General features: G+C 34.7%; 1 protein-coding gene and 1 long non-coding RNA gene across 2 annotated transcripts; one reads left to right on the top strand and one right to left on the bottom strand.

Annotated features, from left to right (window-relative positions):
- Positions 1-616: 616 nt before the first annotated feature.
- Positions 617-8,071, bottom strand: LOC126817024 (nudC domain-containing protein 1). Its single transcript, XM_050543835.1, has 9 exons — positions 7,928-8,071; positions 7,115-7,269; positions 6,605-6,790; positions 6,135-6,321; positions 5,402-5,626; positions 4,494-4,707; positions 3,581-3,722; positions 3,175-3,294; positions 617-2,596 (listed from the first exon to the last, which is right to left on the bottom strand). The coding sequence occupies exons 1-9, from the start codon at positions 8,037-8,039 to the stop codon at positions 2,141-2,143; spliced, it is 1,797 nt and encodes a 598-aa protein (XP_050399792.1). The 5' UTR covers positions 8,040-8,071; the 3' UTR covers positions 617-2,140.
- Positions 8,072-8,253: 182 nt separating this feature from the next.
- Positions 8,254-22,780, top strand: LOC126815296 (uncharacterized). Its single transcript, XR_007677853.1, has 5 exons — positions 8,254-8,378; positions 16,497-16,549; positions 17,120-17,186; positions 18,550-18,690; positions 19,276-22,780. It is a non-coding gene; the product is annotated as an uncharacterized LOC126815296 (long non-coding RNA).
- The last annotated feature ends 4,113 nt before the right edge of the window (positions 22,781-26,893 follow it).

The raw sequence follows: 26,893 nt of genomic DNA, 5'->3' as shown, positions 1-26,893 counted from the left end.
TCGATAATTCTTCAGGTTGTTCTGAGTCTAAATGAAGTTTCTTCAATAGCGGCTTTACTAGCATGTATTTTAACGTCAAACTGGAATGCACCAATTTCATTATTACTGGAAGCAGGATGTCTAGATTCTCGATGATCAACGGTTTTGGTGCAGGATCCAATGGACAGTATGTTGGTTTAGGATAGCTAACATTTCAGACGGTGTGGTGCTACTTCAGATAAACCAGTGTCACCGAATTCTGAATATTGCGAAACTGTTTGAGGATATTGGTAATTTTCTTTATAAAAATCTGATTCCCGAATATATGCAAGTACATGTACAGTTATTGCATTTTAAATGATCAATTAATCTGATTACGTAAATTAAAAAAAATAAAACCAAGTACGAACAATCCAAACCATTAGACAATATTCGACGTCCCCCCCCCCCCCCCCCAAAAAAAAGATATCGGCAAAATAGTGTTATCAGCAAATGGACTGTTCACCATGACGTACAAAATACATGATGTTCGTGGTAAAAGGTGTCCAGAATAGTAAGCTTACCCTATAGACCAGAGGTTCAGCGCGGGGAGGGTGGGGGTCCATAATCCACGAAGTAACACAACAAATTTATAAACCAATTTTTATCTGTTCTGCATTTATTTTCAAAGCAGTCATTTTTTTATTATAAACAATTTTTGTACATAATATTATATAATAATATACATTGTAATGAACATTAACTTGAATAATAATTGTTTACAATAAGTTCAAATATGGCAGGTTAGTCCTCACATAATCTTTAATATTGCTTGATAAACTTTATCACCATTATCTTTATATGTACAAAAGTTTCTTAAAATATAAAGATATATATATATATAGAAAAAGATAATGTAAAGTGAACTAAACTAACATGTAGTTACTTTCATGTTGTTATCATGACCCCTTCCCCAGTACAATTACGGGAAAAAAAAAGTTTTACTCTTATTTACAAATATTAGATTCAATCAAAATTCCACAGATCTCTACTCATGAGACAATCTCATTTCCAAAATAAGATTTATTCTCACAATTTGACAAATTCCAAAGAGAACTTTTTCCTGTATTAATGTTGACAAGCCATGATGAAAGTCAAAATGTCAACGGTATGCTAAGTAGGCAAAACGTATTCCAAATTTTATCGTCTGTAACTTATTCCCAATAAACAACCTCACCAAGTTTGAAAAAATATTTGTCTGAGAATTCTATCCTGTGCATGTATCTCCTGCACAAGAATCCATAAATTGAATAAGCCAACAGTGAGGCTGATGTCCCCCATCAAAATCCCAAAATAGATAGAGGACACATATTAAAGATACATTACTCAAGAGTTTCATCACTCTCCCTTAATTAAAACTAAAATTATTGTGTCCCAAAGCATCAACCAATCAAATTGCTTATCTCTACCTTACACTAAGCAGAAAATACTCATCTTCGAACTCCATCAAGTCATTAACCTAATGAACACCTACACCAAGTTGGAACATTCTAGTAAGCTCAATTAGAAGGAGAGTTATTGTGTCCCAATGGACAGACAGACAGACAGATCGATAGACAGACAGATGGACGAACCCATTTTAATAGTCCCCTGCTTTCTTCAAAAGGTGGAGGACAAATATAAAAGGGAGCACAAATTGCTTTCTAAAAATTAAATGTAGACGTATAAACACAAGTTTTGTTAGATTAAAGCAATATTCAACAGATCCACATTTTTTGGAATACCGGTAATTAACAAAATGTTCTTTTAAATATCCATATCTACTTAAGGTTTTATGAATGACTCTGATAGGTGTCAATTTCATGAAATGACATCATATTGAATGTCTTCTGGGATCATAGAAATATTAAGACTAATTGTTCTTTATCTAAAACCCTTAGTGTATTCAAATAAGTCATCAGTTGATCTGTTTCGACAAAACAGAAAAAAGCCATCAATCGAACTATTTTCAGCAAATTAGATACTATACTAAAATAAGAGACCAATTTTTGTTATAAATAACATATTTATTTTTTGCACAAAATGGGCCTCTATAACAATAATTTTCATGTATTAAGAAATAATCATGATCTAATTATACATTTAACTGAATATGATTTAAATTATCAGGATGATAAGCGCTTTAAATCTCATTTCTGATCCTGATAAGATAGAGACTGGTTTCTGTTATCACAAATATTTTATCATTGGTCGTGTGTAATCCCAATATTTGATCTGCTGTGTCAAGGGAGACAACTTGCTGCTTAGCAATAGAGTTCACTTGTTTTCCTGTTTTTCTGTTACGTAAGGGGGAGTTTATTGGAGAATGTCTGTGATACACATATATGTGTTTACTGCAGTCACAAATCACAGAGAATAAACAATTAGGAGAACAGGACGAATATTTCTTTTGCTGTTTAGAAGCTTGCACATATCCCAATGCGTTGAAGGAAACAATATGTTTCCATGGTGCTTTTCCTGCAGTCACATTATCATCTGGTTGCCATAGCAATCCATCCACATCATGACGTAAACAAATTGATGGCGGTTTATTGCTGTCTAACCTGGCACTGAATAGCCACTGCTCTGACAAATTTATCTGAATGAAGAAATAAAGAAAAACATCAAATAACAGATTGGCGGAATCGGTTTTTCATTCAACACACAATACTTTCATTGATTCTACTGGAATTGTACATTAAATACAAAAGAATTTGAGCTTGTATGGTTGGCTGGATGGTTAATTATCTAGCGTCCAGAATTATTCATATTTCATCCAAATGTATTTTAGTGGCAACATTCTCACCTCTAAGCTGACTTAAAGCTTAACTGCTTTAACAAAACTAATTCAGAATCTAATTGACCTGTGCTACGTACTTTGTACAACTAGTATGGGTTGAACTGGTTGACTGACAGTCGGCATACTTAGTTGGTCTTACATGGCCACCATATTTAATTTATTAGATAAGAAAGCAGATATTTTTTTTAAATTTGATTTTGATAGACAATTTGTAACTCAAGTCTAGCTTTAATAATCATTCTGGCCATTAAATTGGGAGGTGTACACTAAGCAGGTCTGGTTAACCTGGCTCACAACTAACCACACTCATTTGGTTCATCCACCTTGTCGACAACCTAGTTTGACCTTTTTCATGGGTGGGTGCTAAATTTTAATACCTGATGTGTAGTATGATGTGTTTCTCCATCAATACGTAATAACATCATCCCAATATCCACATCACAATCTTCTAACTCCTGGGCATTATAAGGTGTTTCTTCCCTATCTGGACATGGATTCTATAAAAAAAATAAATATAAACATTGTGGCATAAAATTAACATTAGTCTATGTTAATAAGTCGTTTTTTACTTTTTTGTCATTCGCATCTTCCAAAAATTTAAAAATCTTCAAAGATAATGAATTTATTTAGTCCCCAAAAACTGGTTATTCTAAAATACAGGAAAATATTAGATTGGAATTACATGGGTTTTTTGCTTTCTGATTAATAAATAAATCAAGGATTTATAACATTCAAGGTTAACTGAGTTTAATTTTAACTTCATGTACTAGATAATGAACTAACTTGCTGATCTGATGTCAGGGCCTCTAGTCTTTGATGTATAGCTTCAATTTGTTGGGGATCAAAGGTCTTCTCGCCTGACGTATCACCATTTACAACGACTGACCATGTCTTGGATTCTGTTTTACCAAGTGTCAACTCTAATCTGAATACCGGGTAACAAACATTCTATTTATTGAAACAATCTGAATTCTTGTCCTTGCACTAAAACATTTTTATGGGCTAGGGCTACTTTAAATTAACACAGAATGTACAGGTCAATGGGAAAGTAATATGGTTGTAAGTCTCATTCTCTCACACCAAGAAAATAAATGTAATTACTTTTTTCTATCCATCAACGCAGTGGATGCTTACGGCTGGCCCCCCGGATCCACTCACTTGATTTGATATTTGTTTATTTGGTGTAATGTCTATTTTCTTTCTTGTCCGCAGGTTTATCTTGTAGATTTTTGTTTTGCGTGTAGTGCGGTCCTCCTGCACTTACTATTAGGCTCTTTTAATTATTGTAAATCAAAGCTAAGAAATCTTTCACAAGCATTCACTAAATTTCTTGAAAACCACTAACAAATTTAAATGTATTGACGGATAAAGTGTGAATATCTTAGCAATGGCTTAGCAGATTCGTCTCAAAATTTGCATACAATCTACTATAGTCATATCATGTCAAATTGAAATTTATTTTTCTTAAATATGAGTTGAGACTAGTAATGTGCTAAAGCCTCTTTAATATGTCATCAAGACAATACTTTGATCATTTTTTTACATATCTGATTCTACTCAGTTCTTCAAATTCCCATTGCAAATTTATCTTTCAGATAAACTTATTACAAGAACGATTATAGAAAAATTATACATGTACTGTAAAACAAACACCAATTACTTATGAGTTCTGCTTTAGATAAAAAGTTTGGCTTACCGCTGTCCTTGTATTGTCCATGTACTGGCTTCTACATCAACTTGACAACATAAATCACCATTCAATAGCACACTACTGTTCTTTATACCAAACTCTATATGATCATATGTAAGTGTAAAATAGATATCAGCTTTACTTATACCTACAGGTACTGTAAATAGTACAGTTACATCTTCTTCTGTTTCACTCCATGTATACCTTGGTTCTTTACTAGCTATAATATACAATTATATAAAAACACTATTTACAACTGTATTAACATTATTAAAGGATGGGTCCACTGAAGGTTAAAATCATACGATGGGTATACACAGTATGCCTGACCCTTTTCACTTACAATACATGCCTATCTGTGCTCACTGAATAACAAAATAACACACTATGAGAATGAGTAGTTTAGATCTATTTTAGAGTTTAGTGTCAAAAAATAAATGATAGTCTCTGATGTTGTTTTAAGACAAAAGTACCATGTGTTAAAAGAGCTGATGGTCCTGGGCATATACAAATTTAAACTTATCGTTGATTTTATTTGAGGTGATCCGCTATATACAAAATAAGTCATAATCTGAAAAGTCATTACTGTGGATTGATATTCTATTCCATTGGTGTGTTGAAAATTTACTTGTGGTCTAATCACAGCTGATATTTTGACAAAGCCAGATTGGTTTCATATGTGAAAACTTTACATTCACTTTGACAATTTGTGAACAAAATTATTTATTGGATTATTTAATTGTGCAAGAAATTCAATCAGAGCTAATGGAAGGATTTAAAGGATTTAAAATTCTTTATTGCTCAGTTTCAAAGTACTTTGTGATCTTTGTTTGTAAAGAATATGACAAAGACTGTAATGCAATGCAGATCTAAAGAATCTATTTGAAACCAATATCATATTATCAATGTCTTACTTGCTCCAACCATTTCGTAATCATCATCATCTGTAGATGTTATTACTGGTTTAACAGAATCACTGGTTAATTTCATAACTTTATCACAAGCTAAAAAAACAGCTTTTCCTGATTTCTCTAATACAGCATAATCAAACAGTCTACCGCTTATATCTTTAATCTTTGTTTCAGGGCTGGCATCTTCAATACATCTACTTCTTTCTAAGATCCATACTTTCTGATCCACTGTGTAAGAATATACTCATTATATTTTAATCAAATATCATGTTAAAGGAGTAGGTAACACCAATAGTCAATAATATATATTGTATAGTCTTGGGGAAATTATTATTCAATAATGATAAAACACCAAAGTATTGGCGATATTATTATTCAATAATGATAAAGCATCAAAGTTTATTGTGACCCAAGCAATACATTACAATGTTTGATGTAACAACTTGAAAAAATAAGTTGGGTATACATTTGCTTAACATAAGATAATTTGTGTTTTGATTTTCATTGTTGATGTCAAATTAATAAAGGTTATACTTATACTAACAATAACCCCACATATTTTGAACATATTTTCAGATTCTTGATGCGGTGAGTCATTCTTACAACATTTGAGTAAAGATAGAAAACAGAGAAATATCCTTTAATGGGTATATCACATGAAATCCATCTAATGTGTAGAAAATACTGGTAGAAAAAGCAGATGCTGTAGTTATAAAGTTAAAGTATAAATACTGACCTGACGATAAACTGATCCAGTTAATCACAGGTGTAAACTGTGTTTTATATTTATCTTCATCTTCTGATATATCATCTATATGTATCAACAGGCATTCAATATGATGTGTTTCATTATCAGTATGATAAACACTATCGGATATGTGAAAATATGTTTCACTTCCCAATACATCTTTTCTGTAAAGCAACTAAAATAAAAAATTATATATGTTATTTCAATTATCTATATGTAGGTCTATTTGATTAAAGTTGTCTGGGAATTTGACAAATTAGTGACAATTTGTAGCTTATTCATTAGAAGTTTTACAATCCTTTCAATAATGCTTAGTTGTTACCATCGCTTCAAGAAAATTAAGCTGTAGTGTGTAGATACAGAATTCAGTCTTTGTGAATAGCTCAGAATTTATTACAATTGCTTCACTTTTAGGAATTAGTAACACAAAATAATTTCTGTTCAATTTATTTAATTACCTGCCAACTAGTGTTAGAGTCCCTATCATCTGTAGATAGCAGAATGAGATTGCCTGTTCCATCAGATAAAACTGCTAGATGAGATGATGGGAAAACAATAGACACATTAAATCTTCCTGGTACCAATCTTTGATTGGCAGAATCAGGAATAGAATAAACAACTGATCCATTGTCAATCTTAGCTTCCTGAAGAGAAAATATTAATAATTAATGATTTAAGATAAATTGATTAAAAGTAAAAAATCATTATAACACTGTTGTATTTATTTTCTCAACGACATTTAGATATCAAATTGCAGTATTGAATGATTTTTATTTTGTTCAAGAACATATTATAGGCCCCTACTGCTGATTACTATTAATGAGGTAGGTTATGTTTACTGAAATATTATCATAAAATTAATAAAGAAATAGATTTATTATAAATATTACAGGTATGCACAGTCCATGGTACATGATGTACATTGTATGTATATACTATCAATTCATGGTCAGTTGAATAATACTTACAGATTTAACAGTCACCCTTCGAACAGACCAATCAGTATCAACAAAATAGACCGTATCTGGATGCCATGGATCAGCTATCAGATGGTTATAACTTCCATAGAGTTTAGAATGCAAATAAGAAAATTGTTTTTCGTTTAATTTTGCAAAATCCACACCTGTAAGACATGAATTTGGAAAAAATTCCATAAAAAGTACAAGTACATACAACTTACTGATAATGTACATAAGAACGTATACAATATAAGGGGATTTTTTCAAATCATATTATTCCTACGCATGGGCAACTGCTAATTCTCTGAAATATGAAACAAGGGCCAAACATTGAAACAAGAACTTTCCAGAAAGTTTAAGCTAAATTTTTAACTACCTCTTTAATTAAATAACACACAGTTATTTGACTAATTAAAAAAATTAATAATGTTTACATGTAGTTAAAATATTCTGTATAACTGGTAACTTATCCAAGCATAGTCTAAATCCTACAAAATGTGGATCACCCAAATCCGGATGAATATTCAGTTTTAACATTCTTATAAAATAAAAATAATTATATTTTATAGCCAAATATTCCTATACGTTTAACCAGTTATATAAAATCATTTAATCTTCTGGTCTAAGACTGATTTTTTTTTTTTTTTTTTTTTTTTCATATATTTATTCAGTCGCAAACAATGAATCAAATAGCGTGTTTTAGCCAACGTGTTAGTGTTGACATCATCGTCAAACCCGTCAACGGGGCAAAAGACAATATGTATTGCTTTAATAAAGCACAAATAAATGTGCGCGCTTCACAATAGTAATGTACAAATCTACCTGTATTTAGTTGAGTAGAATATACTGGTAATGGTTCGAGTGAGAGTTTATAGCCGTCAAAATTTGGGTCGAGAATGTCTCTTGCAACGATTAAGTCAACTTTGGACGCCATTGTTGTTTTGAGGTTGCGTCCAAATTTTAAATATCAACAATTTAATCAAAGGCAAAATTTGAAATGCGTTTAATCATGCGAACTATTACGAATTTGATAAAAAAAAATTCTTGTTTATGAATGAAAAAATAAAGAAAAGAACCGCTATCCTTTCTTTTCAGCAAAAGGTCAATGTAGAATTTTGGAAACGCGGCTGGTAAATCCCGTCTATTTACGGAAATCGAAAGTTGGATTATTTACTTCCGCTTTAAAAGCAGTTTAAGGCACAACCCTCGGTGTTTTAACATTTGGTCAAAGGAATAATAAGACAGTAATTTAAATTACTAGAAGTTATTACATGTAAGTTATAACCATTCCCCTGAGGTTTGGCTATATCTCGAGTATTAGGCCAAGGTCTATAATTACTAATAGCCTAGTACTGTCACATTTATTACAATTTTTATATGTATGTAGGCCTAAAATTGTAGTAGTAGGCCTATATGTACCGGTATATTATTGTTTGTTATGTCAACACATTTGTTCTTGATTTTATGCATGCTTAATGTTATTAAAAGGGCAAAAAGTAAGAAAGTCCCAAGGCTTAATTTTCTACACTTTCCAAATAAAGAGATTATTATTATATCCAGACCACTCGGACCAAAGACTACTCGGACAAACCCAAATGACCACTAGAACTAGGACCAATTAATTTATATTGTAAGACTACTCGGACCAATATTTATGTTTGCTACTCGGACAAACCCAAAGACCACTTGGGGTTGGGGAGAGAGGGAGAAATGGGGTTTAACATCTACTCGACACAAACTAGGTCATTTTGGGGTTTAATTTTATTTCAATAATTCGCTTGCGCGTAAGGTTCTTTAGCAGTGGGCGGAAACCGGAGAACCCGGAGAAAGCCCACGCGGTTGGACAGGTGACCCAACTGCTTGTCACGTACAACCAGGGATTCGAAACCACGCCAATTGACTCAATGACAGGCCTTATGATACAGTGCGCATGTGCTAATCATTCGGCCATCCAACCACTCAGGGTTGGACCAATTAATTTATATTGTAAGACCACTCGGACCAATATTTATCTTATTCATTTTAAAAATAAACTACAGACAATAAATGTTATTAATTTATTATTTAATCACAAAGAGGTGAATAATTTACAGGTGAGTATACACATAAGTTAACAAGCTATGGATAAGTACATAACAGTAAATATTCATCTTTATTACATCAACAATTTAATAAACAATTTATCACACCAATTTTTCACATCAATAATTTATTACATCAATAATTACATCAACAATTTATTAAATATTTTTTTTTTTTTAAGTTTTTAATATGCCGTGACATATGCCCTTCTTTATTGGCCCAGTCTGATCAAAACAATATAACCTAGTCGCTTGGCCAATATATTGAACCGCATTTCTTCAGGAGCTGGTTGGTGCTGATGGCCTCTTCGTTATATAATTTCCACAATGTAAACAGCTTTCCTTGTATTGATCTTGTCTGTCGCACTTGATATCTTTTCAACTTCCCTTCTGACACCATTTTTATAAGCCCACATGGAAATGTGGTCGTATATTGCCGTCGCCCCGTCGGTCGGTCCATCCGTCCATCCATCGTCCACAATTTCTTGTAAATGCCAAAAGTTATCATCCAATTGTTTTAAAATTGATATATGTTGTTTACATTAGTGAGATGAAAAAGCCTATTTAATTTCAATAATTTTCGTTTATAACATCTAAAGTTATGGCCCTTGTTTCACTTTGTTAAAACTTGTGAATGCTCTAATGCCAAACGTTAACATCCGATCTTTGTGAAATTTATATGCAATATTTAAATTAGGGAAACTAAGAAGCCTATCGAATTTCAGCAATTTCCGTTTATTACTTCTAGAGTTATTGCCCTTGTTTAACCTTGTGAATGTTCTAACCCCAAAAGTTATCATCCTATCTTTCTGAAATTTATATGCATTATTTAAATTAGTGAAACGAAGAATCCTATTGAATTTCAGCAATTTCTGTGTATTACGTCTCGAGTTATGGCCTTTGTTTCACTTTATTGAACCTTGTGAACGCTCCAATGCAATGCCAAAAGTTAACATTGGATCTTTGTGAAATTTATATGCAATATTTAAATTAGCGAAACGAAGAAGCCTATTGAATTTCAGCAGTTTCCGTTTATTACTTCTAGAGTTATGGCCCTTGTTTCACTTTGTTGAACGTTGTGAACGCTCTAATGCCAAAAGTTAACATCCGATCTTTGTGAAATTTATATGCAATATTTAAATTAGGGAAACGAAGAAGCCTATCGAATTTCAGCAATTTCCGTTTATTACTTCGAGAGCTATGGCCCTTGTTTCACTTTGTGAACGCTCTAACCCCAAAAGTTATCATCCTATCTTTCTGAAATTTATATGCATTATTTAAATTAGTGAAACGAAAAAGCCTGTCAAATATTAACAATTTCTTTAGATTACTTCCAGAGTTGAGACCCTTGTATCAATTTGTAGAACCTTGTGAACCCTCAAACGGCAAAAATTATAATCTGATCTGTATGGAACTGTCTTGTAAAGGCCCCCGATTACCTACAAAGGAATAAATATGCGAAAACCCTTGTCGACCGCTCGGACGATTTCGCCGCTGTGGGCGTATGTTTCGTTGCCTGGCAACCTATCTTTATCTGAGCTGGCAACTGACTGGCCTCCTTGTGCAACAGGGTTAACAACAAATAAAATTGTAGATTTCCCTTCTTTGCCTTCTGGATTATACAATTGATGCTGGATGGTTAGTAGGCCAAACACACACCACGATGAAATTGGCCACATGGTATTCGTTATCCAGCTGTTGTTTTTGTAATCCAACACCGATGTAATCTGGTCGTTGTCGGCCTATTCTCTCAATTTCTCAAAAGTTGGTAAGATGTGCTCTGATGGCAGAAAAGGCAACGCAAGGACCTTTGTGAAGAATTTGTAGACAGAGTCTCGTTGATTGCAGGCAGCCTATACAAAAAAATATAAAGAGCAATATAATAACTGATAGTAATACAGCAATATAAAAACTATTATAGTAATAGAAAAATACATCAATTACAAGTTATAATTTTTAATTTAATACTCATTAAATAACATGCCTGAAGACCCTTTTCTTGTACTTTGATCTTCTTTGGTGTACTTCATTATGATCAAATACCACAGGTACATGTACATGTAAGTACATAACACTAAAATTTTTCCTATTAAAACAAACACAATTTATTAAAACAAACACAATTATCAATTTATGAAAACAACATTTAATTATTGGTCCGAGTAGTCATATTAAAACAAACACAATTATCAGTTTATTAAAACAACACTTTATTATTGGTCCGATTAGTCATATTATCTACATTATTAAACCACTTGGTCTAAGTAGTCTTTTCGTTTGGTCTGAGTAGTCTTTTTGTTTGGTCCAAGTTGTCTATCAATTGGTTCGAGTGGTCTTGGTCCGAGTGGTCTTTGGTCCGAGTGGTCATGGATTCTTACTGGCTACCCTATCTATGATACTCAAGAATTGGAAAACAAAGTTCTACTTCTCAGATTGGTAATAATACCTGATATGATCCTGGCACTGTGGTAGCTTTTTGAGTGTAGTCCAAAAATATTTGACTCTTAATTCCTTACCTGTTTTATGGCTATTTTTAAGGCAAACAGCTAAGTGAGTTGGGAGAGTTAGATTAGAATGATAAAGTTTGGTTTATTTATCAAACAGACTGTTGGTCCATTATTGGAATAGCTCCTGGCAATGTCACAAATGTCCTGGATTGGATAAATTCGTTCATTCGATTGTCAAGTAGGTCTACCATTATACGATAATAAAGAAATTCTTGATTATCCATTCTTACACACCCACATGGAAATGTGAGAAACTTCCAATCAATAGAAACAGATAACACAAACCAATTACTAATGGTTTGATGGGATCAATTTTGACTAAGTCAAAATGATGCATTTGATATTCAGATAAGTTGATATACAATAATTAATAGAATACAATATCAAAAAACCATCGCATTATCCAACGTTTCGTCAGTAAAATTACTAACTTCTTCAGGGATGAAAAACTAAATACAAAATGACTGGAAGTCAGTTATGACATCATGGGAAGTTATTGATTTTCAGCAATTTCCGTTAATTACGCCTCGAGTCATGGCCCTTGTTTCACTTTGTTGAACCATGTGAAAGCGCCAAAGACAAATGTTATCATCCAATCGGTAAGACATTTTATATGCATCATTTAAATTAGTGAAACGAAGAATCCTATTGAATTTCAGCAATTTCCATCAAATACTTCTAGAGTTATGGCTCTTGTTTCACTTTGTTGCATCCGATAAAAAAAGTTGCTCTAAAGACAAAAATTATCATCTGATCTGTACGACATTTATATCCATAATTTAAATTAGTGAAACGAAGAATCCTATTGAATTTCAGCAATTTCCATCAAGTACTTCTAGAGTTATGGCCCTTGTTTTACTTTGTTGAACCTTGTGAATGCTCTAACAAAAGTTGTCATCAGATCTGTATGAAATTTATATACATCATTTAAATTAGGGATGCAATTTCTGTTAATTACTTATAGAGTTATGACCCTTGTTTCACTTTGATAGACCGTGTAGAAGCTCGGATGACAAAAGTTATCATCCGATCTGTATGAAATTTATATACATCATTTAAAGTAGTGAAACAATGAAGCCAATTGAATTTCAGCTATTTCTGTTAAAATTACTTCTAGAGTTCTGGCCGTTATTTCACTTCGTGGACTTTGTGATTGCTTCAAAGTTATCAATCGATCTGTATAAAATTTATATGCATTGTGCATCATTTGTATTAGTAAAACGAAAACGCCTGTCAAATTTCTGCAATTTCTGTAAATTACTTCCAGAGTTAAGAAACCTTTGTTTCAAATTGTAGAACCCTGGGAACCCTCAAACAACGAAAATTATGGTCTGTATGGAATTGTCTTGTAAATGCCACCCATTACCTACAAAGGAATAAATATGTGACAACTCTAGTCGACTGCCCAGGCAATTTAGCTGCTGTGGGCGTATATTTTGTTGCCTGGCAACCTATTTTTAAAACATAATTCATTAGTTTGCAATCAATTTTCAAATCATTGAAAATCGTGAACATCCAATGGTCTAGAATTATGGCTTGTCTTCTGAATAAATGTCTAATTAATAAAATTTATAGCATAATTTGATGCAATAGACAGATTAAGCTCTAATATAATGCATCTTTAATTAAGGTGATTTTGGCCCTAGATATACATGTAAAGAAGTTTAACTCAATTAAACCTTTGGTCAATAATTTCAGTGTGCAATTAGTGTGAAAATTCTCAAAAATCATAAGACGAAGAAGCCTAGTGATTTTGTTATGGCCATTGATCACTTTGAAATATCTCGTGGACGCTCTAGACACTAAAGTTAATATCCGATTGACTTAAAAATTATACAGTGTTTAGGTCATGAGATGAAGAAGCCTGTCAATTTTCAGCGAGTTCCAATAATTATGCAAATTAATATTATATGTTTTGTATGCTAAATGTTAGAATAAGACAGAGCCAGAAAACAAATGGGTTGTTACACTCAGTCAATCAGATTTTAGTGTGTTGTAAATGTTTTCATTTCTGACAAAATAAAAAAAATATGCGACAACACTTGGTGACTCCCCGGGCGAATTAGCTGCAGTGGGTGTATGTTTCGTTGCCTGGCAACCCATCTTTCAATAAACTCTTGAATCGCAATAAGGTTGCTACCTCTTTAACATCTGATAGAAATTTATTGCACAATGATGCTGAGTTATACTGGAAGGATCATTGTCCAAATAATATTTATTTAGCTTTTGAGACAAACTAAGTTTTGGTTAGCCGATTGTACTGTCTACTGATCGACAAGGATGATATTTTGAAACAAATTCTGATAAATAATATGGTGCAGTTTGATGAAAACACTGATAAGTGAGTGAGGGGATTTTGAATTTCACACAAGCCTCCCCTGGGAGCCAGTATTATCAAATACTATATCAAATAAAGAATGGTATATTTGCATTCTTCATGCCCCATGCTCTGCGGAAAATCAGTGATTCTAAAATAAGACATTTTGTATGCAACCTTGAAGGGAAAATATCATTTTGGCATTTAATATACATTTAGTGTTGTAAATTGCTATTATTGAGTTATCAACCAATAATATGATGTGAACACCGCTATATAGTCACTATAGGTCAGTCAGTTCACAGGAAATTAGTAGGTTAGTGTCAAATCCAGGCAGTTACCTACTTGGATTAAGGAATTTTGATCGAGTGTTAGTTAAACTCCTCAAAAAGTACCCGAACAAACCCTGTGTAATCATAAGTCAGCAATGGATTGAGGATAGAATATATAATGTATTGTAAATTGGATCATCAAATCATGTGAAAACCAAACAAATTCATTTGTAGATAGGCCAGTTCCTCTTTAAATAAGATTGTGTATGAGATTTAAGATAGATCTTCAATCCATGGATGAGGTTTAGTAGTTTTGAGATTTGATTTACAAGTGGTAATATCAGTTTACATAATAATATAGGATCTACAACAGCTCAGTCAGTAGAAAGCTGGCTCACTAACCAGGAAATGAAATGAAATGAAATGGAGTTTAACGTCCTACTGTTCTCCTACTCTTATATCGAATTCCAACTGCCAAGGGATCTTTTACGTGCACGCCAATGTAAACACGGGACCTCAGATTTTCGTCCCATCCGAACGACTAGACAGCTGTCCTTGTCAGGCCCTCCATCCTGCATCACTGACAAGGGAAAACCACGCCGGAAAATCTGGTAGAACTTTCTTGGCCGATGCTCACTAACCAGGAGGTTCTGTGTTTGATCCTGGTGTTGGTCGGGAAAGTTCAGTTGGTACCGAAGAATAGGATGTTAAGCCCCACTTCATATCATTTTAGCTTACACATATACATGTACAGGTACCAGTAGAGTTTTTTTATACGCCCACATTTTCATGTGGACCGTAACTTCATGGATTATGGCCCCTGATTGTACGAAAAATCACGTTTTTGGCTTGTGAACTCTGTAGAGGTCACAATTTTTATCCGATTTTGTTGAAACTTGAAATGTAAGTTTATAACCCAAAGATCTCGGTTCCTTTCGATATTCGCGCATATCGGACCGTAACTTCCTGAATTATGGCACCTGATTGTACGTAAAAACGCGTTTTTTGGCTTGTGGACCATATAGAGGTCATAATTTTTATCCGATTTAAAAAAACATGTTAAAATATCACCGTTACACCCTAAGGACGGCTGAGTTCAAATTTCGTGAAAATCGGCCCAAAACTGACAGACAAAATGGCCGCCGTTCGTTCTCAAATAGCGTAAAAATATCGTATATCAAGGTTGTGGACCCTATAGAGGTCACAATTTTTATCCGATTTTGTTGAAACTTGAAATGTAAGTTTATAACCCAAAGATCTCGGTTTCTTTCGATATTCGCGCATATCGGACCGTAACTTCCTGAATTATTGCCCCTGATTGTACGAAAAATCACGTTTTTAGCTTGTGGACCCTATAGAGGTCATAATTATTATCCGATTTAAAAAATCATATTATTATATCACCGTTACACCCTAAGGACGACTGAGTTCGAATTTCGTGAAAATCGGCCAAAAACTGACTGATAAAATGGCCGCCCTTCGTTCTCAAATAGCGTAAAAATATTGTATATCAGAGGTGACAATTTTTATCCGATTTTGTTGAAACTTGAAATGTAAGTTTATAACCCAAAGATCTTGGTTCCTTTCGATATTCGCGCATATCGGACCGTAACTTACTGAATTATGGCCCCTGATTGTACGGAAAATCGCTTTTTTAGCTTGTGGACCCTATAGAGGTCATAATTTTTATCCGATTTAAAAAACCGTATTATTATATCACCGTTACACCCTAAGGACGACTGACAGACAAAATGGCCGCCCCTCGTTCTCAAATTGCGTAAAAATATGGTATATCAAGGTTGTGGACCCTATAGAGATCACAATTTTTATCCGATTTTGTTGAAACTTGAAATGTAAGTTTATAACTCAAAGATCTTGGTTCCTTTCGATATTTGCGCATATAGAATTGTAATTTCCTGAATTATGGCCCTTGATTGTAGGAAAAATCACTTTCGTTTTAGCTTGTTTTCTATCCATCTCTCGAAAATGTGGGCGTATCCTGTCTGGCAGCCGCTGGTTGTGTAATTTGGTCATTTCAAGAGGACTGCACCACACACAATATATAACTGTGCTGGCCGTACGAAAGAAATCTTTTTAAGACTGGTGATTGGATTTTCATTAGTTGAGTGCAATAACATGTTAAAGTAATGATCTGGTTTTTTTTCTTGTAGAAAGTAATAATACTTCTTTGATTTAGAATGCATTTTATTTCAGTTATTTTGGTGAAAACTTGTGAAGTGGCATAATAGATGAAGATCATGAACAGGGTAAGTTACAGTAAGAAGAGAAGAAGACCTGCCATACATACAAATAAAAGGATGGGGGGAGTCAATTTTGCCTAGCAGTCTTGGTAAGGGATCTCAGCTCTCGACTAGATGTCATGGTTTTGAATCCTGGCATGGAATAAGAATAACCTCAGGGTTATTCATGCTTAATTCTCAATGGCTGCTCATGCTGTTGTTGAATATCCTTTTATGGTTGTAATCCAATAAAGAGTATATGAAAATGTCATGGGGCAAATTGTTTTTATCACTGAAGATGTAATCATAGAAAAAAAACGACATATGTTTGTCTGAAAATGACAAAATAAATGTGTTGACATGACATAACACCTAGTTCAACTTCTTACAATGTAAGACGACTTCGCCTTTCTAAAACAAATAACGTTTATTTGGATGTTTCCTACCTATTTGGTGACTCCGCATATGTTTAGTGTCTTCATTAGCTAATTGGTACAGAAAAGAAAAGAGATTCCTCATTTCATATCAGTTGGTAATTGTGAATGTAATGATAAATATGTAATGTTGTTTAATGAAGATAATTTATTCTCTTTATAGAATTTAGATGAAGATGCTGTACCAGCTGAAGAGGGGGTTGTCAGAGGAGCAAGTTTAACATACACGAGTAAGATAATTCTACAAGTTATTAAAACATGGCTCTAATATTGGTCATATTTACCAATTCCTGAGTTTATGCAAATGAAATTGACTATGAAGTCTGTGTGAAGGACTTCATGAAATAAATTTTAGCACTATGAGCAACTACACATTTCCATGTGGGCGTATAAAAATTAATGAGGAAAAGTATCAGGTAAACCCCATTTTATTTCATTTCTGACCAAGAGTAACAACCCATGAAGTTATTATCAGAAAAAATGTGTAGTTGCTCATAGTGCTAAAATTTATTGCTGTTGCCTCCGTCCATCTGACGGTCTGTTGTTCTGTCGTCCACACTTTCTTGTGAACACTCTACAGACTATATTTATGATCTGATTGTTTTGAAATTGATATATGTTGTTTACATTACTGAAATGAAGAAGCCTATTAATTTCAATAATTTCTGTTAATTTCTTCTAGAGTTATGGCTCTTGTTTCACTTTATTTCACCTTGTGAACGCTCTAATGACAAAACTTATCATCCGATCTGTGTAAAATGTATATGTATCCTTTAAATTAGTAAAACGAAGAAGTCTATTGAATTTCAGCCATTGCTGTTAATTACTTTTAGAGTCATGGCCTGTGTTTCACTTTGTCAAACCCTGTGAACTCTCTAATGACAAAAGTTATCATCCGATTTGTATGAATTTTATGTGCATTATTTAAATCAGTGCAATAGAGACTTTGATTAAAGGAGCTAAATCGCAAACATTCTGATCCTAGAAATTGACCCAAATGTGTTGCAACACATATAAGAATGTAATATGAACGTATTATAAACTGATTTACATTGAATCGTTTCTGTTTTTACTGTAATTTCTAGTCAGTTGTGTTCAGCGAAATACGCTAGAAGTCTGGTTATTCAGTCTATACAGATAGTATTTATTGCGCATGCTCTCCAGATAAGAATATGGCGTCACCGTTTGACATGACTGGAATATGTCTAGACTCATTCAAGTCCCTTGTTACAAAAGGCGCTGACATGCATTATGGTACACGAATCGTGTACCAATGGATGGTACAATGTTTATTTTGTCTTAAATATTGGACATCAGAAGCCCATCTTTTCCTGGTAAGATCACAACATCAGTGTTGATTTAGATTGACAAATAATTTGAGTTTTCATTGTCGAAGATTTTGGATGATTCTGAGTTAAAGACTTTTTAAGTTATGATCTTTCTGGAATTTACATTGGAAGTCAATCATATTGAAAGAAAGAACTGTATTGATTGATTTGTGGTTGTATCTTTCTGTCACCCATGTCCATTCTTCACAACTTAGCTGCTAATGGGTGTATGTTTCATTGCCTGACAACCTATATTTTATTATAGCACCGGAAGGAGCCAGATATAACATCAACACAGGTACACCTCATATTGCTGGAAATGTACAAATAGGTACTGGTATGGTAATGAATATTAAATCTAATCAATCAACACTGCCTAATATTAAGGCAAAAAAGCCATTATCAAGTAAGTTCAAATTATTATCACTACAAGATTTTGATGAAAGGGGCAATTACTCTACAAAAAAATAAAAGTGTGACTCAATTTTGGTATTGTTTCTCCTCATTATTATGAATTTTCAAATAGTTGCTTGATTCTGAATTGGGTGATTACTTCACAAAGAAATAAACTGTGACTCAATTTTAATATTGTCCCTCTTTATTATTTTGATTTTTCAAATGGTTGTTCGATAAAAAAAACCTCATAATCACTGACCTGTCGAGTGGTTACTTACAAAAATTTTTGATAGACAGTCCAGGGTTACAACAATATACTCTCACATGAAATGTGGGTGTATAATAATAAATATCAGAAACCCAGATCTATAATTGTTTAAAAATTTCAAACAATGTTTTTATAGCACAAAAATATTTAGGCCCCTTGGCCACTTGTTTTAAAGTATGTATACATATGAGAAATACAGATCAAATAGGATTGATTAGTTTTAAAAAGATTTAATGGTAATATGTGTTACCAAGATATACAATAATCCATTTCTTTGCATTGTAGTTGCATTTATTTTTATTTGATTTCATTTATTTCATTTCACAGCAAGAATGGACATTGTACCACAAAAATTGTTAGATGATATAGCTCAAGATATTAAAACCAAAGATGCTGAAAGACTTGGAAAATACCTTGGATTAACCGAAGCTAAAATAGACGAGATTGACCAAAATTATAAGAGAGATGGAGCAAGAGAGATTAAATATCAAATATTAGCGGAATGGAAAAGGAAAGATGAAAGCCCAACGATAAAAAAAATAGCTAAAGGACTCAGTACCATTGGTAGAGGAGATATAGCAGATAAAGTTCCACATTGATTCTAGAATTAAATTTAAATGGGAAGTCCAGTCATTGCTGTTCTCTATATTTTATTATTATCTAGTATTGAGATAGTTTCAACCATACTCTACAAAAAGTTTCAAATCATACTCTACAAATAGTTTCAATCATACTCAACAAATAGTTTCAAACATACTCTACAAATAGTTTCAAACATACCATACAAATAGTTTTTGTCTTTAATAAATGTGCCAGCTGTGTAACTTTCATTTCCATTGTAAACAAAGCAACGCACATGCTATATTAGCCTTCATTCCAGTGACTTCATTTGTGTATTCACCCAGTCACTATAATGAGTGCATGGTTCGGTTTATTCCCAGATAAGATCACAGCCAACATCTCAGTTTGTTAATTAAAGGCAAAATGAAATTTTGTGGAAATAATTTTAACAGATAATGAAAAAGTATAAAGAATTTACAACTACTGGAATTCTTCTTTAATGTGATGTGAATCTGACTTTTTATTGTGATAAAGGACTGAAGAGTACTGTATTTTTTGGTAAAGAAAACAAACCAATATGACTGGTGACATTGTTATTAATGATAGTGTTATTTTAAAGGATCTGGAACAGATAACTGGAGATGAATTTTTACAATGTTTTGTATTCAGTTCATACTTAGCCTTTCAAATGGCAAAGTAAATGTTTTTTTCTTCATGTTAATTTTCTGTGAAGTAAGGAGGGTTATTGAAAATGATTAATGTTACTAGTAAGAAGTCTACCTGAACAAATGTCTTTAGAGCAGGGAACTTAATTGACTGTTTATTGTCAGATATATCTGTTTGATGTTTGAAACTGCTGATTGAAAAAACAATGAACTAGCCACTATCTTATTGTAAATCAATCTACGTACAATACGGTTGGGTGATATACCGGTATTTCGGTATATTGTGATCGGACTTACTTAGAAAATATCGAAAAACCGGTATACTGTGACAACCAAAATTATCGCGATGATAATTATCGTGTCCCAATATAGATGATAATTGGCAATGCAAGAGGTCACAACTGATACAAGGACTCGTAATCGAGGAACACTATGGTCAAGGTTGGACAGTATTTACCCCGGTTACTTACTGTCACTGTCTTGTTTATCGTAATATTTGATAAATTTTTATCACAATATTTTTTTTCCATTATTGCCCAACCCTGACATGCAGCTTGATAAAACTTTTAATTAAGAAGTCAATCGATATGTCAGCTGTAGTCTATACTCCTTAACAGTTATACCTTAGCGAGAATTGACACATTGTTTATAATCCACGAGTTGGGTGGCCGAATGGATTAATGCGTGCAAGTTAAATGGTAATGTCTGTCATTGAGTTAAGGGGTGTGGTTTCGATTCTTTGCTTGTAAAATTGAATAATATGTTAGTTCCGAAATGACATAGTTTGTATCACGTGGACATAAAACCCCCTGTCATTCATTTCTGTTCATAATCCAAGTAATTAGCCCATTTATCAGTAATTTTGATAATCATGTAAAAATAGATATTTTATTTCCACGACAAAGAATTTATCTTGTCTCCTGTTTGCAGTGGCGGCGCCCCCCCAATAATTTTAGAAAATAAAAAAAAGTATTTGTGATACGTTTTGGTAATCAATACCGTCTACGGTGAATAAATCCCACATCCCCACTCAGTCATAAACTTGCATGTTGTAGAGCATTTCCAACAGTCTATTTTTCAAAATTTTCTTGGCGAGGTCCCCAATGGACTCGCTACTTTGGCGCTCACAAGGGGAATTCGTTGAGGTTCGCATGTCCGTTCGTTTGACATTTTGTTCTCTAGTCGGATAAACTAGTGATCAGGCGACAAACGGTATCTGGGCAGATCTATTTATCTCGACGATCGGTGCCTGACAGAATACCGTAAGACAGCATTTGCGGCAGTCTATTTTTCAATATTTTCTGGGGGAGGACTCCCTACTTTGACGCTCGTGAGTGGGCTTCGTCCTGATTCGCAAGTCCGTTCGTTTGACACTTTACCTCATCGATCAGTGCCTGAAATACTGCCAGGCTGCATTTTCGGCAACCTGTTTTTCAAAATTTTCTGGGGGAGGCACCCTACCCCTAGTTGAAGCTCGTGCCTTTGCCCCCTTAAAGTAGCTAAGTCTTTAACTCAATATCATCAAAAATCTTCGACATTGAAAACACCATTTATTTGTCGCTTTAAATCAACATTGATGTTGTGATCTTACCGGGAAAAGATAACCTTCTGATATCCAATATTTAAGACAAAATAAACATTTTACATTGTACCATAATGTGTTTCAGCCCTATTTGTAATAAGGGACTCGAAAAACGTGGCTAGGCATATTCCACAAGTCATGTCAAACGGTGACGCTATATTCTTATCTGGAGAGCATGCCCAATAAATACTATCGGCGTAGACTGGGAAAACCAGACGCTAGAGATTGACATTCGATTGAGAATACTGACGTATTTCGCCGAACCTAACTGATTAGAAATTACAGTAAAAACAGAAACGATTGAATGTAAATCAATTTATATGCATTCATATTACATTATTGTATGCGTTGCGACCCATTTGTGTCATTTTCTAGGTCCCAAATATTAGCGACTTGGCTCCTTTAACCCTGGCCATTGCCCCAGCTTTGCCCCTCCAATCACCGACGGCTGGCGCCGCCACTGCCTGTTTGTTACTTTAAGACAGTGAGATAGATATGGGATTTAACTTTACATCAACACAAACTAGGTCATTTTGGGACTGACATGGATATTTTATGACGGCAGTTCGCTTGAAACATTGGAAGAAAAGCAGAAATCTGGAGCGAAACCCATGACTCAACTTACAGGGAAGAAACTAACATCATACCTCATCATGATCTTTACACGTGCCTTAGACTGCTTGTGACACCCCATCCTTGTTAGATCAAAAGAACCTTTCATTCGGGATGGACGGGGAAGTTGTCTAGTGGCTGTGTTGCTCATTAGAAGATCTATCATCCATGCAAGATGTTGATCAATTGAGTGGATGTTAAACCCAATTTCCTTGCTTTCCTCCTTCAAAATTATTACGTCTCAGGCTCAATAGCAGAAATCATCTTACAATGTTTGAATGTTTTTTCATTTCAACAGGCTTAGATGAAGCAACAAGATGTGTTCCAGTCCACACTTTCACTGTTTTCGATCTGAACTAACTCCTCTAACTACTCCTGTAAAACTGTTTATTAAAAGTTTATTTTTGAGTTAGCCAATTTATTTTTGCAATCATTGTTAATCAACCACTGTTCTCTGTAATTTGCGAAATGAGAACAACTTCTGATATGATAGACTATCACCAACTTTCTTGTGGACGCTCTAGAGGCTAAAATTATCATCCAATTCACAGTGTTTAAGGTCATGAGACAGAATCAGCCTATTGATTTTCAGCAATTACCAATAATTACAGCCAGAAAGACAGAATTTTTATTAACCCACCCTGAAGTGGTCCAAATCGTTGGTCCATGGAAGCTCTAGAGGCTTAAGTTCTCTTTCAAGTGCCTTTATGCACATAGGGGGTTGGATGGCCGAATGGTTAGCACGTGCGTGCTGTGTCATAAAGCCTGTCATTGAGTCAACAGGCGGGGTTTCGAATCCATGCTTGTACGTGACAAGGAGTAGGGTTGCCTGTCCAACCTCGTGGGTTTTCTCCGGGTCCCTCGGTTTCCTCCCACTGCTAACGACCCCTACGCGCAATCGAATTATTGAAATAAAATTAAACCATATGTTAGTCCCGAAATGACCTAGTTTGTGGCGAGTGGACGTTAAACCCCATTTCTCTCTCTCTTGCCTTTATGCACAATGTTTATTTTCATGAGTTGAGGAGGTCTAGAATTACTTTCAGAGTTATTGTCCTTGATCAATTATCAAATCACGCTCTTGTGGCTAAATTATTTTCCGATTGATTTGAAATTAAAGGGTTGTATGGCTCAGAGTAATTGCCATTGATCAATTATTAAATCACGCTCTAGTGGCTAAATTATTTTCCGATTGATTTGAAATTAAAGAGTTGTATGGCTCTATTGTTTGGAACCTTAAAATACATGAAAATGGGTCTAAAAGCACATATTAATGTACTATGAATGTATTATAAGGTGATCTGTATTCGATTTTTAAAAATATTATTGTAATTTCTAATCAATTATGTGTGAACAGTCCAAATTGAACAACAGTCATTTAGGCCCACAAAGTCCATTCTACACATTCTTTAAAATTATTATTTTGCCATTTGTGAATCAACCATTACTATTAAATTTGCACGGTCTTGTAGGATATGTTTTTCTTTGTTCATTACAAATGGTGCCCGATATCTTTGAATACACGGAGCCACGGTGGCTAGGTGGGTAAGGGGCTGACTCGGTAGCCTGGAGGTCGGGTGTTCGATCCCTGCATTGGCCAAGAAAGTTCATCCCGATTTTCCGACGTGGTTTCCCCTTGTCAGTGATGCAGGACGGAGGGCCTGACAAGGACAGCTGTCTAGTCCTTCGGATGAGACGAAAAACCGAGGTCCCGTGTAAACATTGGAATGCACGTAAAAGATCCCTTGGCAGTTGGAATTCGATATAAGATTAGGCGATAGTGCCGCTGCCCGGGCAAAATTTCCCTCATAGCACACTGTATAGCGTATGCCCGTCTTCATTAGCCCAGTATAGGAGCAGAACAGTAGGACGTTAAACCACATTTCATTTCATTTTCTTTGAATACACTACTCATGTACTGATTACACAATGTTCATTGTGTCTTAAATATTGGATATTAGGAGCCCATATTTTCACATATGTCACATCCCTTATGGGATATGATTCATAGTATAATGCTTGTTTTGTAATATTGATCCAGTCATTCGGAATTGTATTGTTATAAATGGGTAAATAATTTTATTGTATACACTGATGGTTAAGCTGTAAAATAATGTTTGTCAATGATACAATTACATCTCTATTTATTTTAATATAGATGTTGCTTTATTTAACACCATGAATAGAAATCATGACATTGATTTGAAGAAATTAACTCTTTTTTTAAAGAAAAAGAATGTTTGTTTTTATACGCCCACATTTTCATGTGGACGTATATTGTTGTCGCCCCGACTTTGATGAAAGTTGAAATACATATTTATAACCCAATTATTCGCGCATATCGGATCTTAACTTCCAGAATTATGGCCCCTGAATGTTCGAAAAATCGCCATTTTAGCTTGTGGTTAATCTTGAAGTAAAAGGGAATCACGTGGCTAAGTGGGTAAGACGCTAGCTCGCTAGCCTGGAGGTCGGGTGTTCGATCCCTGCATTGGCCGAGAAAGTTCATCCAGATTTTCCGGCGTGGTTCTCCCTTGTCAGTGATGCAGGACGGAGGGCCTGAGAAGGAAAGCTGTCTAGTCGTTCGGATGGGATGAAAAACCGAGGTCCCGTGTACACTTTGGCGTGCACGTAAAAGATCCCTTGGCAGTTTGAATTCGATATAAGAGTAGGCCGTAGTGCCGCTGTCCGGGCAAAATTTCCCTCATAGCACACTGTATGGCGTATGCCCGTCTTCATTAGCCCAGGTTAGGAGCAGAACAGTAGGACGTTAAACCCCATTTCATTTCATTTTTTTTCTTGAAGTAAAAAGTTTTATCTGACTTTTAAAAAAAACTGTTTGAATATATTACCGTCACCGTTGTTGAGTTTGAATTTCGTGAAAATCGGCCCAAAACTGCCGGACAAAATGGCCGCCCCTCGTTCGCAAATAATGTAAATATATGCATGGGTGTCACACATGGAGGATCCAATTGTTTTTCGGGGGGGGGGGGGGGGGGGTCTGAATATACTTGGGTCCACCCTCCCAAAAAAATTTTTTTACATAGTAGGCCCAAACTTCTATTTATTTACAACAATTATGGCCAGCCAGCAACGTAACCATAATGCTTTTGCACGCGGTGTCTTGGTTGACAGCATGGCCACATGGTGTTTGTTTATACTTTTTAGGGGTTTTAAAAATGGGTTAGGTTAGGGGTTAGGGTTGCGGACCCCCCAATATATATTTCATGGCTACGCCTCTGAATATATGGTATATCAAGGTTGTGGGCCCTCCAGAGGCCACAGTTTTAATCCGATTTTGATGAAACTTGAAATACGTGTTTATAAGATCCTGGTTTCTGTCGATATTCGCGCATATCGGATGGTAACTTGCTGAATTATGGCCCTTGATTGTACGAAAAATCGCTTCTTTTTTGAGCTTGTTCTCTGTCCATCTCTTGCAAAATGTGGGCGGATCTTGCATGGCAACCGCTTGTTTTTTCAAGAATCATTAGGGTAACTCTAAAGCAAATTATTAACTTACCCAGTTTGCTAAGGTGATGCTACTGTAGAACTGTCGACATTTACTCTTGACAGTCTTTAAATGTGGCCGAGGTTTGGCATCAGTGAGCTGATGTGTCAACAAAATCTGGCTTGAAATTTTGCATCGGAGGTATAATTTTTTACACTTATTGTTCTAAATATGGCCCATTCCTAATCGTGTTTTATTCGGCCGATGCCACTAGTATTCATTTCAATAGAAGTCTTGGTGTGTATCTTCTTTTGTACAGCTGTATTTATTGGGAATAAGTCTTGAGTTCTGGGGTGGAAAATTCCACGGGGTTCCCCGTTTAACCCAAATACTACCACATTTTTTAAAAAAAAAATTTCATAGAGAACTACAAGCTTTAAAAATCAACCATAGCCGGAAAATGAAACCGTCAAAACAGGTCCGCAATTTACGACCTGAAAGATTAGTTTCCCCCCACTAATACACCTTTGAACAACCCCACGAAGTTCTAAATTGGTAATTTCAATAGGATTCTTACTTACAACCAAATGAACAAACCGCATTAATTTTCTAGATGTCTTTACCAACGGAGCTGACGAAGTGGTAGATTCAGGTGGAGGCCCTTCAATTATCCCGCGTTCGCCACTGCATCAAGGCGGGCATACACCCTTCACTGTCTTATGAGCAGAATTTTGACCGGGCAGCTCCTTTTCCGTCTACTCTAATCGAATTCCAAATGTCTTTTACGCAGCATGTATATACAGGACCCAAGCTTTTCGTCCCATCCGGAAAACCAATGGCCAATCTGATTAAAATACAGTTTCGTTTCTTTTTTTATATACTTTCGATGCCCTTAGCCTACACTACGTGAAGATTTGACCGGTTGTTTTTGAAGGTCGCGTCGGGGGTCGTACGAGCGGCTTTTGACCCTATGAAGTCAGACATTGATTAATCAATCAGTGTTGACGTTTCTAGTGGTTTACCCACAGTTCCGTGCATTGCACGCCAAGAACTTGCCGTAACAGACTGTTTTAT

Source organism: Patella vulgata, chromosome 3, assembly GCF_932274485.2.
Source record: "Patella vulgata chromosome 3, xgPatVulg1.2, whole genome shotgun sequence".
Taxonomy (NCBI): domain Eukaryota; kingdom Metazoa; phylum Mollusca; class Gastropoda; family Patellidae; genus Patella; species Patella vulgata.
This window is presented reverse-complemented; position numbering and strand designations above follow the sequence as displayed.